This window comes from Antennarius striatus, chromosome 2 (genome assembly GCF_040054535.1).
Source record: "Antennarius striatus isolate MH-2024 chromosome 2, ASM4005453v1, whole genome shotgun sequence".
NCBI lineage: Eukaryota > Metazoa > Chordata > Actinopteri > Lophiiformes > Antennariidae > Antennarius > Antennarius striatus.
Window position 1 is genome coordinate 12,993,892 of NC_090777.1, and position 14,824 is coordinate 13,008,715.

The following is a 14,824-nucleotide window of genomic DNA, read 5'->3' on the forward strand; positions in this document are numbered from 1 at the left end:
CCCGTGCTGACCTCGCCACCTCCCCCCTGCTCCTCCTGAGAGAGTCATTGTACCCCCTGATGGCACGGGGCACGAAGGAGGACCTCAGCCTCTCTGTGGAGGCGCTGTGTGACAGCAGTCTGCTGCTGAAGGTGCTCCTCTGCTGGGAGAAGGTGGTGTGTAGGGGGTGGCTGGTGTTCATGATAGCCTTAATTTTAGACATGGTCCTGCTCTCCAGAAGCATTTCCACAGAGTCCAGGCTCAGCCCAACCACTGAGCCCACTCTGCGGAGTCTGTTCAGACTGTCCATATCTCTTTTCCTGGCCCCCCCACCCCAACACACAATGGCGTATGACAGCACACTGGAGACTACGGACTGATAGAACATGAAAAGGAGCTTAGGACAGATGTTGAAGGAGGCCAGCCTCTTTAGGAAGTACATCCTGCTCTGCCCCTTCTTGTACACACAGTTGGAGTTGAGTGACCAGTCCAGTCTGCTGTCTAGCTGCAGTCCCAGGTACTTATAGTTTCCTACCACCTCCACCTCACTGCCTTTGATGATCACCGGCTGTGGAGAGGGAGGTGCCCGCCGGAAATCCAGAACCATCTCCTTTGTCTTGGAGACGTTGAGCTGGAGCTGGTTCTGTTGGCACCACTCCACGAAGTCAGCCACCAATGCCTTGTACCCCCCTCATCACCCTCCTGGATACATGCCACTATCGCGGTGTCATCGGAGTACTTCTGTATATGGCATGTATCAGAGTTGTGCTTGAAGTCTGATGTGTAGAGGGTGAAGAGAATGGGGGATAGAACGGTCCCCTGTGGCGCCCCCGTGCTGCTGGTCACCATATAAGACAAACAGTCCCCCATACGGACGTACTGGGGTCTGTCCGTTAGGTAGTCCGTGATCCAGCTCACGAGGTAGGGGTCCACAGCCATGGAGGTCAGTTTATCCTGCAGGAGCCGGGGATGGATGGTGTTGAAGGCACTCGAAAAGTCGAAGAAGAGCACTCTGACGGCACAGCCCCCGGCGCCAGGTAGGAGAGTATGCGGTGGAGGAGGTACAAGACAGCGTCGTCAACCCCAACCTTGGCCTGATAGGCGAACTGGAGAGGGTCCATAGCACCCTGCACCTGTGGACGCATGAGCTCCAGGACCATTCGCTCTAGGGTCTTCATTACGTGGGAGGTAAGAGCGACCGGTCGGTGGTCGTTGAGCTCAGTAGGGCGTCCTTTCTTGGGTACAGGGACAATGCAGGAGGTCTTCCACAGTGACGGGACCCTCCCCAGCCGCAGACTGAGGTTGAACAATTGTTGCAGGGGGTCCCCTAGTTCCGAAGCACAGGCTCGGAGGAGTCTTGGGGAGACCTTATCTGGTCCAGCCGCCTTGTAGGGACGGAGCCTCCTCAGCGTTATCGTCACCAGGTCTGCAGTGATGACGGTCTCCGTCGTGGTGGGAGCAGGAGGTTGTGGCGAGGTTGGAAGTCCAGTGGTTGAGGTGGGGCCGTTGAGCTTCGCAGTTCTTGGAGTGGGCTCGGGAGAAGTGGCAGGGGTGGAAGGAGAGGAAGCACAGGAGGAGGGAGCATAAGTGGAGCGGTTTGCAGGACAGGAAGAGGCCCGGGACGAGGAGCCGGGAGTGGTGGGGGAGCTGAACCGATTGAAAAAGCTGTTTAGTTCATTCGCTCGTTCAATATTTCCCTCCGCAGTGCTGCGCCCTTTCCCGTGTCCCGTGATGGTTCTCATCCCATTCCAGACCTCACGCACCTGGTTGTGTCCCAGTTGCTTCTCCAGCTTCCTACGCCTCCTTGGCTTCCCTCAGGCAGAGTCTCACTTCCTGCTGGGCCTTCATCTCCTCCTCGTTCTTGCTCCTGAACGCCCGCTTCTTCCTGTTCAGGACCGCCTTGACTTCCTTGGTTACCCATGGTTTGTTGTTGGGGTAACACCTGATTGTCCTGACAGGGGCCACAGTGTCCACACAGAAGTTCATGTAGTCTGTAAAACACTGAGCTGCCCCCTCAATGTCCTCCCCATGTGAGCCCACAATAACATCCCAGTCGGTGGTCTGGAAGCAGTCCCTCAGCATCTCCTCTGCTTCCGGGGACCACCTCCTGACCTGTCGTGTTGTTGCTGGCAGCCGTTTCACCAGCGGGATGTAGGTGGGCTGTAGGTACACTAGGTTGTGGTCTGATTTACCTAGTGGAGGGAGGGGGGTGGCGGTGTATGCCTCCTTAGTATTAGTGTAGAAGAGATCGATGGTTCTGTTCTTCCGTGTGGGACAGTCTACACACTGGACCATTGTGGGGAGAGAAGAGTCCAAGGTGACGTGGTTAAAGTCACCGGTGATAATGACGACCGCCTCCGGGTGCTGGGTCCGAAGAGCAGTATGATCAGGATCATCTATTACATCATTGTTTAATAAAATTCTGGAATGTGACAAATTTATATACAGTACCGCATTTCTTGTAATGATTAGTGTCTCCTTCCATCTCAAACTACTTGTCATTCACTGTTGGACATGTAACCTGCTGCAAGAGAAGGTAGAAGATGACCAGACGTACTGACCGGAATAGAGTTCAGTACTGTCCCTTCAGCCATCTGTCTGTTCCACAGGAGCGTTCTGTTAAGACAAATGCAAAATTGTGCACATTGAAATCCTCAACGAACATCTTGACTGAACCCAATTTAACCACATCACTTAATTCAGGCCAGGCTGTTACTGAATATTTGATAGTCGTTTGTAGTTTTGGAAAGATGAATAAGAATATAATACAAAATGTGTACGATAGATTTTATCCCAACAGGACACATACTACACTAACAGGATATATACTACACTAATAAGACATATATTACACTAGAAGTACAAAAAGTATTACAGAAAAAATAGCAGGAGGCCTACCTAGTGGACAAGGTACATCCTTCTTACACCATAAGACACGTGATTGTCCGAATGTCACCATAAACACCACAATACCTTGGCCCGACTACACCGTAGTACAGGCTAACAGGAAATATCTTCTCCGCCATTCCATTGCTTGCTGACACCCCCCCCCCCCCCGAAGGAATCGTTGTGCCCCTTGATGGCACGGGGCAGGAAGGACCTCAGCCTCTCTGTTGAGGCCTTGTTTGAGAGCAGTCTGCCACTTAAGGTGCTTCTCTGCTGGAAGGTGGTGTGCAGGGGGTGGCTGGTGATATTCACGATAGCCCTGACTTTGGACATGGTCCTGCTTTCTAGAAGCATTTCCTAAGAGTCCAGGCTCTGATCCAACACTGAATCTGCTCTGCAGATGAGTTTGTTAAGATGTTCGATGTCCCTCTTCCTGGCCTCACCACCCCAACACACAATGCCGTATGATAGCACAGTGGAAACAAAAGACTGATAGAACATACAAAGAAGCTCAGGACAGATGTTGAAGGAGGCCAGCCTCCTCAGGAAATACATCCTATTCTGCCCCTTCTTGTACACACAATCCATGTTAGACAACCAGTCCAGTTTGCTGTCTAACTCAATGTATTTGTAGTTTCCAACCACCTCCACCTCCCTGCCCTGGACAACCATGACCTGGATAACTGGGACCCTACACAGAGATCCATGTTTTTCCTGCAGGAGCCAGTGTGGGTTGGTGTTAAAGTTGCTTGAGAAGTCGAAGAAGAGCACCCTGACAGCACATCAAACATCCAGGGAGGACAGTAACAGGTAGGAGAGTAACTAACCAAGTAATGATTCAAATGACCTTTACCATTTAACATACATGACCTTAAAATGGTTTTGAATTTTCTATATAGATCCCAAAATGTAAACGGTCTTGCACTTTTCCTAAATTTTAAACATCCATTATTGTAGTTCACTCATGTGGCCATTAGAGGGCATAAAGGGTCAGGGTAAGAAAAATGAATCCAGTAACCTGGAGTCTTACCTGTTGTTAGAACAGGTAGCATAAACTACTACTAAGGGAGATGTCCATCAGCATCGCATTTCATAACCTTTTAAGACATCTACATTCACACCACACACTCAATAGTTACGTCATACTTCATGACTAAATAAAAATCACGAGAGCTGATCTTTTCTGATTTGAGTCGCTTTCTTTTGTTGTGCGACAGCAAAGAAAAAACACGAATTCTTGCTTGATTGCATCAGATCAGTCACCTCACTATCTGCCTAGCATACAGTTCAAGAAGTGAGCACCTGATCACTTTTGTGTTGCAGAATTTTGTTCTGTAGTATGCTTGTGCTCAGTGCAAAACAGGTCTCATACAAAGAAGAACGCCAACACACAAGGCCAATTACAAATGTTTCAGAAAAAAATCAGGTTACATTTAAGTACAGTTTGAATGCGGCCTATAAAGTGTCTCGATAAAAAGGTTGCATGCTAAAAGGAAATGAAATCCATGCAAATAACAGCAGAGACGAGTCAGACAGATTCAACTGTGGATAAGAAATTGTTTATTTGACTTGAACATAATTACAAGGAAACCAAACAGTCTGCAACATTCTAGCCTCGGTGGAAACCGCTCTAAGTGAATCACACTCAACACAGTAGTCATCTCAAACTGCTTTTTATTACATCTTAAATAACAGTACATTTTAATATAGTTTCTATCTTGCATCCAGCTTTCGGTTGTACACTGACTTCAAAATTAAATACAAAAGGTGAAAGGGAAGAGTGGGGGGTGGGTGCAGAGCTCTACAGTTATTTGATGGAGAAAGAGAGAAAAGGGAATTTCATTTTTAATATTTTTTTATTTTATTTTATGTTTGCCAACTCCAGGCCTAACGCACAATTACAGCACATTTTTTGTACAGAATGTCGCAGAGAGAAAAAAAAAAAAACAGAATGGAAAAATGTCACTACTGCTAAAGAAAGAGCATCTCTGTTTACAAGGAAAAGGGAATAACAGAAAATTCTGCCATTCAGATGCTGCAAGATTTTTTTTATTATTAAAGGACAGAAAAAAACCTGTTATAAAATGTTTTTCTTTGTAAGTGGAATTTTGTTTGCTACAGAAGGAATGAAAAATTTATTTGTTCCATTTGAGATTGTGTATGTTTAGGTGAACGAATGTACAAATGCATGTGTGTACAATTTTAACATTTACGTTACTTCTTTAAAAGTGGAATCCCTCCCAAGTATGGACCAAGTAAACGTTTATGTTGCAGGGTTTGCTTCTCAGGTGCATAGCTTTGACATTTTAGTTGAATCATGTATGCACAGAGTAGCCAAAACAAACAAAAAACAAAACAAAACAAAAAAAAAATAAAATAAAAATATAAATACCATTGTATTGATATATTCAACAGGTTATTTTCTTAAAGAAAAACATCAAAAGGACTTAATTCCATATGCACCTTTTTAAGCAATTCTACAGCATGCGATTCTAAGAGATAACCCACCCATGGCAGACAACCAAAATCTTTTTTTTCCCCCATTTTTAACTTAAAAAGTTTCAATATCATTATTTTCAAACATTGATTTATACAACATGTCATTCACAGAGTAGTAACTGCATTTCCAAGCACGGAATGGGCACCTCTGTTAAAGAGAAACGTCTGGATTGTAACCAGGCTAACGTGGAGGTACTCCCTACCCGACCAAATCACATCACCGGTCCCGACCACGGGCAACAGAAACCAGGGAAAACAAAATGTAACTAAAGGAGAAAGAAATTAACCAACAATGGGGAGGGGTGGATTATGATTGGATGGGTTAATCTTCATTTAATTATTCTACACTGTCGCCAGACAAAAAGGTGTAAGAATGGTTAAAATGTTTTTTTTTTGTTTTTCGTTTTAAAAACGAGCATTCATTATCATAAACAGCATGTGCTTGGTTAGTTAACTTTTTCTTTAGACATTACTCTATATATGCAAAGTTTAATTTTTGTGCAAACAAAGATCTGTGGACTACACTGGAAAAAAGAAACAGTAAAAGTATCATGGGACTAAATATACAGAAGAGCCAGAAGTGGCTTGAGGACTCCCTGTTGAAGCTCAATTCTCTCACTTTGTTCTCCAGTGGGATAAAGCTGGATTTAAAATGACACAACCGGGAGGTTTTTAGTTTCCAACTTAAAAAGTATTCTCTAAAATGTGTCAAGACTAGGAAATGAAAAAGTTTTGATCCTCCTTTTGAACATTAACTGTCAGCTGATCTCCTCGTCAACAAAAAAACCAAATTAAACATGGTCAAAAAGCTATTGAGAGTTAGATCACTTTCATGTAAATAAACTTCACTCAGACGTGTTTAATGAGGGTGCAGGACGTGTTTGCTGGGTGGCGGCAGTGGTGGTGAGGTGTGTTAAGTTTCACTTACTACAATACCAGACCATGGTCACGGGAGCAACGCACAATTTCCCTTGTTTCATTTTGAAACTACTAAATTTCTCAAGCTTTTACTGTAGCTAAATGAGTGACAGACATTTGTGCTCTTTTAAATGAAGAGGAAGGGGAGAGAGAGAGAGAGAGAGAGAGAGAGAGAGAGAGAGAGAGAATTTTTGCCCTTGATAGTTTTTTGGGGTGTTTGGAGTCAGTATCATGGTGTTTTGAAAAGATTGGATATGCAATAAAATTGAACGTTGTGATGTTGGAATGGTCTTCCACTCAACTTTGGAGTCCAGATGCCATCTAGAAACAAATGAAAAACATTTTGTATCATGATGAATAATCACAATTTTAATGATCATTTCAACCATTTTCTATGTTTTTCACCCAGTTAAGTCTAATCTTAGAATTTACTGGGTGAAAACCACATTTAAAACATTTCCAACAGACGGGAGCCTTCTGTTAATTTCACTCTACATCATGTTGCTGAGGTGATTTTGCTTTACATTTTGGGTTTTATAAGATGCATTCTTCTTCCTGACCACCAGACTGCAGTAACAACAAATTGTGCATCAGGTCCTATGTGCAGCAACATTCCGGTTTGTCTCTTACCTTCAGACTCTAGTTCCAAATCTTAAGGAAGCTGTCCCAGGACCCTGTTGCCACTGCCATGCCATCGTCAGTCACACCCAAGCAGCTCACCCGGTTATCATGACCAGCCAGAACACCTGCAGAGATACCCAACGCTTAAGAGTTGCGACAAATCTGCTTCTATCTGACAACACACACCAAGACCTGGATGTAAAGACAGCAGGTTTATAATTTGTTTTAAAACTGAATTGCAACCCGGTCTGCTTCCTATAAGCTGAAACATGGGGTAAAGGGTATGAAGGAATGAGGAAAAATAAGTTACTGGGCGTCTGCAGTCCTGATTCGTGGTTGCGGTGTAAACTACAAAGAGACCTACCAAAGAGATGGCACCAGCTCTGCTTTTAGATGATGTGTAAAGGCTAACACTGAGCCAGTGTGTTGATAATCAATATTCCATCCATCCAGAAAATCCCATTGGTTTGTTTCTGTAGTACTTAGCTCAGATGCACACCTCCTCTGATCCCCATTGCATTAAAGAGTCAATACCTGTAAAGTATTTATGCCTCCTTTAGAAGCTCTTCACTGCTGGAGCTGGTGACACTAGCTGTTCTCCCAGATGCATACAGTATTCATAACTTGCACAAAATCATGGATTGACTCATGCCTCATTCAGACACGATATCAAATTACTCATGTTAGATCAAGACTCTGGTTTCCAACCATTGTTTTAAGGATAAGAAACATACAGTAAGCATATTTCCTCATATAATCCAATGTAATGAGGATAATCCCATCTGCAGACTATTATGTCAAAGTTTTACCTTACTGTGTATTTACATTTAACTAACAAAACTTAAAACAAAATCTTAGAGCTGTTGCCTGCACATGCAAGCATCCTTTACACAGATGTTCAAAGTGGGAATTCTGTGCTTTCATTGCATCTCACCATCCTGCACATAACATCACAAAAGCCAGCAGCATAGGTAACAGCAGCAGTGAATCAATTTCTGTCCCAGAGACCTACAGATATTTATTTCAGGAGTAATTTCGTTTCAAGAATAATCACACCAAGCATGAAATACTCTGAATGCCTACCTAGGTGCATTTTGCGGGAGAAAAATAATCACAAATGAGTAATTTAAGTTGTTGGTTGCTATTCGTGTTAATTGTACATCAAATAATTACTTTCAATTATTAAATGTAAACACCAAATAAAAAGATACATCTGGCCAAAATATCAAAAGTATCTTTACAATACAAGTAAGATTATTGGATGAAATTTCAGAAAAAATAATTTTCACTTTCTGCCCAGGAAATACTCATTTGAGAAAAATGCCTCTCAAATAACTTCCATTTGAAAACATGAACAAAACAGCAAGAGGCTGTTATTGTGTGTACAAAGTTTATTGAAAAATACTGAACAGTTTTTGAGTTATTGGGAAATTTAATGTCAGAGCATTTCCCACTCTGTACTGGTTTGCACAGCGGCATAGTAAATCAGCAAAAATCTACAGAACGAATAAAAATCCTGTATGGTGGCAGCTAACACTAACTGTCCAGCATTTAACATACATGCTCTGGCATGGCGAGGTACTTCAGGTATGTTTGGCTACACTTTTCAGCCTGTATAATGCCTCACCCGCACGGTCGGCCTTCAAAGTGTCCCAGACGTTGCAGTTGAAATCGTCGTAGCCAGCCAGCAGAAGGCGGCCACTCTTGGAGAATGCCACAGAGGTGATGCCGCAGATGATGTTGTCATGCGAGTAAACCATCAACTCCTGGTCAGCACGCAGATCAAACAGCCGGCAGGTGGCATCGTCTGAGCCCGTGGCAAAGGCGTTGCCATTAGGGAAGAACTGCAATGAGGGCCAAAGGAGATTTCATGAGCCACATCTGCTTCTGTGCTATTAGTCATAAAATATGTGTCATCACATTATTTCATCTTCATGTCATTCTTAAAAGAGCAGTTTTTAGGAGTACTACTGGATACATTTTGTAGTTAAATTTCCTTGAGGAAATTTAGTGAGGGACATTGTAATTATTCTACTTCACGTACACTGAATGAGCTTGTTATCAGCTGCAGCACATAGTACAACATTGTTGTATTATGTGCTGCAATTATTGAAATGTATCGCCAATGTACCATTTACAATTTGACTTATAATTCAGGACTGGAACCTTACTTGAATAGGAAACTGAAACTTGTTTACTGGAGTTTACTGGAGAATTTACATCCTGATGTGATTAGTATATAACATGCATAGAAAAGTGTGTTGCCATACGCAGATAGCATTGATGTCTGACTCGTGGCCAGTGAAGGTCTGTCTGCACATTCCTTCTCTGATGTCCCAGAGCTTGGCAGAGGCGTCGCAGGCCCCAGACACAAACAGCCTGGTGTCAGGTGCCAGGGAGAGACTCATGACATCACCAGTGTGACCAGCAAATGTAGTCGTCTGCTGACCAGTCTCAATATCCCACAGAGCACTTCAAGAAATTAGACAGAATACTGTTCACACAACAAACCACAAGAGTAACAACTACAACTTGTTAAGCTCTGATTAACCCACAAAGTGATGCTGGGGGATGCTCTGAGTCTGTCTACTGATAAGGAAATCTAGTATGGCTGTAAAATCATTAAAAGGGAGAAAACACCTTACACAATAACAATACACCTGATAACTGAATGCTTATTCAATACTTGTTGTAAATATGGCTACATTTTAATGGGACCATGTTCAACTCTTCAGTGAGCATTCCCAACGATGTTTTCTTGCAATGCACTACACGCGGTACCAAAACTCACCAGGTGGTGTCTCCAGAGCTAGTAACAATCTGGTTGTCGTCCAAGAAGCGACAGCAGGACAGGTAACCTGACAGGAGTCAAAAACAGATTCAAAAAGTCATTTATGATTGAACATATTTCCTATGCTAGGAGGAGATGTTATACTTCCTTACTGTCAGCATACAAAAGGAAATTCCTATTCAGTAAGGAATGTAATTGTACAGCATATGGGGAAGAACAAATTCACCAGAAGCAACAGAAAAAAACAACTGAACATCTATTCTCGTTTTCGCTGTTCAAGTTTTACTTCCATAATTCATCCTTCAGTCACTGGAAAAATGCATTCAGGCCTGCGTATTGAAAGGGAACTAGAAATAAAATGCTGACACACTTCCTGCATCATATGACCCTGATCAGATGAATGCTCTTTGCATAAGAGCTCAACACTATCATTAGTTTAGCTGGGATACTTAAGCCAACTCCTTTATTGAGACATGTGACTGGACCTCCTACATGTGAAAACAATACATATTGGAAAAGTATGAAGTTGGCACTGGATTTAAATATTCAGCAAACTGGAAATATACTGAGAGCAATAAGTACATACAAGTGCATATATTTGTCAAAGTATTACAACTAAAAAAGAAAAAAATATCAACTACATCACACTCCAAATATGACCACCTCTGGAGATGCAAGTCAATTTAAATTTGACTTTTCATCTGTAGATGGTAAAAATATGTGCAAAACAAAAATATAAGTGTCACATCTTCACTTCCTGATAGCCAAACCCAACAAAGATTTCAAATGACCAAAATTAAGTAATCTCCAAAATGAAGACAAATTAAAAATCCCATGTGTAAAAAGTGTCAAGATGTCTTCAACAAGTGATATCTTACAACAACAAGTCATCTATGGCCTCTCATCTTTTAGTATTTTCACAATTACATGTTACTTATTACTACAATATGTGTATATCTTAGAACAGATTAATGATTTAAAACCAAAACATTCTCTGTACATTGACTACTAACAATGTGTACAGTAAACATCAGCAGCGGCTACTGAATGTTAATAACAAAACATTTTGGCGAATTCAGCAATGCTGAGAGGGACTCTGATAATTCTTTACTTTCAGAGGTTAAAGAGCTGAGTAAACCCCAGTACATCAGTAAAGAAGTTGTTTGCCTCTTGTACCATTAATGACAGGTTAGCACAGAGACATCATTACACAAAACAAGTGAAAATTCCAAAGATTACTTTATTGTGCCGTGGCTTAGAATATTTTTCAAACACAGACACATATCTGCACTGAATAGGACATACTGACTATTGGCAAGTTATCAAATATCAGACGTTTAAGACATTTCTTGGCATTAATGGGTCAATATCCAGGCAGCCTACCTGTGTGTCCAGCCAGCTCACGGCTGACACGCACGTTTCCCTCACGTGTCTTCAAGTTGTATATGGAACAGATGTTGTCCAAACCACCACAGGCAACGTAGTTCCCTGAAGGGGCATAGGCGCATGTCATCACCCAGGAAGAGCGCAACGGGATGGCGTGAACCTGGACAGGGGAGAGGAGGGACATTTAATATTGGACAGTAAGCAGTGACAGGTGAGAGGAAGGGAGAGAGGGAGGAGAGCATGTTGAGCCACAATATTCACTTAACCGTTCAAGGGCACAATACTCTCAGAATGCTCTTGAGTAATATTTTAAAATGAAATCAGCTCTTACTCGATCTAAAATAAAACAGCTACCAGAGAGAAGTGACAGTAATGATAATTCAGATTTATGCCTTTTACACAACTTTATGTCTTGAAACAGAAGATCACACTTTGTAACATTGTCACTTGGAGAAACCCTAGAAGAGCATGCCTAGTCTGGTAGCTACATCAGATATGATGTCATATTCACAGGACAAATTGTTTTCCAACAAAATGTAAAGCTACAAAGCTACAACAATTCATTCTGAAAGGGACTACGTTCTTTTGGTTGTACAGTAATCCCTCGCTTATTCGCGAATTGGCTTCACTACATCGCTGATGTTTAGTAGGTAGTCTCGTGATACCATATGCGCATTCTATTGGCTGACAGCATCCAGAAGTGCGTTGTGCTCCAAGACTCATGGAAAGCAGCGCCTTCCGTGAAACACAAGTATTTTAAACAGTCTAGGAGAGTGTGGGAAAAGGTAATATAGATATAAGGTGGTTTAATATCAGTATGGGGAGGGTTCATAAATGTTTAAATTATTGTAAATAACAAAATAGTTTGTCACTATGTGGCGGAATTTCTTTTTTTGCGGGTGGTCCTGGAACATATTCACCACGAGTAACAAGGGATTATTGTAATAACAAATTAGAAGTTATTATAACCGATGACTCATCCCTAAGCACTGGTCTTACTCTCATTGGCTACATGCAACCAAACAGATCCGTCTCAGATTTGGCTTTTTTGTTATCAATCTTCAAAATGTGTGATTAACCTGAAAACAATTTACCAAACAGTCTTTGAATTTGACATCTGGCACTCTTTAGTTTCAAGATTTTTAACATTCATACATGGTGAGGTGCCAAGAACATGGTATCACAGAAAAGTTGGACCTGTGAGCCAAATGGGATTTGTGTTTGGTTCAAATCAAACTACCTTTAGGCAAAAGATCCGATATTCTGTTATGTCATAAAATGGTCTCATTTTATTCTGTTACAATGTTGTCATTAGATTCAGTTGTTACAAGAAAATACAAGCCACAGACTATTTTGGTTCCTTGGAATGTGATGTCTTTACCTTGTTTGTGGTGTAGCTGTCCCAGATAATAAGTTTGCCATCCTGGGATGCACTGACCAAAAGCCTGATTGGGAAAAAAAAGAAAAAGATCAAACTTAAGATTCAGACGATTCATCAGTCTCTACACATTTGAGAACACACTATCATCAGTTTGAAGCAACCAAAACATACTATACTGTATAGTTTGATAAAACATGAGTTGCAAGTCTGATTAATGTAAACTTGGAACATGCCTTTTCTTATCTGTTCTGTGATGGGTATGTTTCTCTATATGTATCTGCAAAGTATTGGTACTCAATTATGGCCTTCTGTCAGCACTGCCAACAAAAAATTGTAGACAAAAAAATAAACCCGTCTTAATAAAGGAATATGCTGTATTATGTACAGTTACTGTTGAAACATCATTAACCCAAGTATGTTCTGTAAGATTTTTAAAGATCTTTTATTGAAGCTAAATTATTGTTAAGTTGTGCTGACAGAGTCTACTTCAATCAAAATAAAATGGACAGGCCACAACAGTGAAACTCAAGAAGTGAAATCATGTTTGGTAAGCAATTTACAAGCTTTTAAGCCAACATCCCTTCACAAGACAATTGTAGAACTTCTTGAAGAATCTGCAGACTGGTAAGTATAGCTATTGATAGAGGAATTGTTGCAAAGCCTGCTTGTTCTTTCTGGAATCCTCTTTCAGGCGCGACTGTGACTGTTCTGCTAACTGGGTGAATCCAGCAAGAGTAACCACAGTGATGGCTCCAATGCACTTAGGTGGAGGGAAAGGAGTGATCATACAAAGGTCTGTTGAGACATGCATGTTTTAACTACCATAAGAGTGCACACACCCACTCCAGCAGTTAATGAAGCTGGAACAAAAATGTCTGCGATGACATTTTTTTGTCTAAAACACTTTATATAATAATAATAATAATAATAATAATAATAAAAGCATTAGATGGTGTCCACAGCAGAAAAACATAATATGTTCCCATATTCACTTCAAGTCCAATGTGAACAGAGGTGTGTCACCACTGAGAGATGATGAATTGATACCCATAAACATTTTTTGTCAATTAGAGACATTCTCCTAGTTGTATAATTACTTGACTTATAAAAACAAAACATGGTCGTAGTCACTGAATCTAAACAGGTAATTCAGTAAATGCCCCAACTCTGATAGTCACAACTGCACTGACTTCAGTTATAAAGCTTCAACACAGTTGAGCAAAAACTGACTCCATTTTGAGTATTTTCCCTACCCACATACTTCCAAAGCACACAAACACAAAACAAAGACGACACACTCATGCAAGACTGGTTGATGTATGCTTCAACATAAAATACACAAATTATCACGCCTGTCTCTCTTCCACTGTCCAAAGTGTTAATCCGATAAAATGGTTTGGACAGAGGTGAAGAAAGTGAAGTGCCTCCGGAAGCAATAGATACAAAACCCCCCGGAGAAACAACTAGGGCAAAGACAGTTTGCTTTTATATCCATTACCAGTATGTAGGTGAAGGGGGAGGGTTGATGGGATGAAACATATGGTTAACAGACAAAATGGTGTTGAATGACATTACCTCGAGTCAGTGCCCCAGTGCATGGCATAGATTTTAGCCAGATGCCCCCTCAAAGTCCGTCTAGTACGCATCTGAATTCGGCCAACAGGGTCGATGTTAGCTGTGATCTAAATGAGATTAAAATGAGAGTCACTTGAAGGATCTAAGGTCACCCAAAGCAGATGAGTTGTTTCTGATCTTTTTAAAAAAAATATATATAAGTGAAGATGAAACTATTAATTTATCCCTACCTGAGACAGGGTAGCATCTGCACACGCTTTCCTGGCATCCTGAAACATAAACCAGCCAAATCCACTTAAGATGAATTACTCTTCATTATTTAGTATCACTGAATTCAGCTCTGGGTGAGTTTATGTAACAGTGTGTTAACAGAAAGCATTTATTTATACAACCTGAACCAGAGAAGTATCCTTTAAACATTGGTAATAAACTCTATTATATTGGTGCTGATATTGTTGCAAAAGCAAAGACATGTTGTACAGTGTGACATATGTTACAGTGACTCACAGTGGAATATGGTCAACACACCACTGTGGTGATGTACAGCACTGAGGGCATTAGCTTGTGTAAATTTTATTATTTAAAGCAATAAAAGTCAACATATAATGTAAAACATGTTCCGGCTTTACAATCAATATTATTCCAAGACGCTCTTTTGTAATTAAAAAAATGTAATCAACATGATGTGTGCCTGTGAAAAGCCATCTTTCATCAACACTGTTTTAAAATATCGTCTGGAGCATAAAACTTTATTGACAAGAAGTCAGCTTGGGTTTTTGAACAGAAAA

At 41.3% G+C, this 14,824-nt stretch overlaps 1 protein-coding gene across 4 annotated transcripts in view; it reads right to left on the minus strand.

Annotated features, from left to right (window-relative positions):
• Positions 1-4,408: 4,408 nt before the first annotated feature.
• The window catches only part of LOC137605655 (guanine nucleotide-binding protein G(I)/G(S)/G(T) subunit beta-1), a 45,736-nt gene continuing 35,320 nt past the window's right edge, over positions 4,409-14,824 (minus strand). For all 4 annotated transcript variants that reach the window (XM_068330312.1, XM_068330321.1, XM_068330337.1 and 1 more), the window contains exons 3-11: positions 14,267-14,305; positions 14,037-14,143; positions 12,462-12,525; positions 11,078-11,240; positions 9,695-9,761; positions 9,174-9,375; positions 8,531-8,747; positions 6,913-7,028; positions 4,409-6,603 (exon numbers count right to left, since the gene is read on the minus strand). In XM_068330312.1, coding sequence (XP_068186413.1) covers positions 6,922-7,028; positions 8,531-8,747; positions 9,174-9,375; positions 9,695-9,761; positions 11,078-11,240; positions 12,462-12,525; positions 14,037-14,143; positions 14,267-14,305 — 966 coding nt within the window. In that variant the 3' untranslated portion in view covers positions 4,409-6,603; positions 6,913-6,921. The remainder of the gene's footprint in view (positions 6,604-6,912; positions 7,029-8,530; positions 8,748-9,173; positions 9,376-9,694; positions 9,762-11,077; positions 11,241-12,461; positions 12,526-14,036; positions 14,144-14,266; positions 14,306-14,824) is intronic.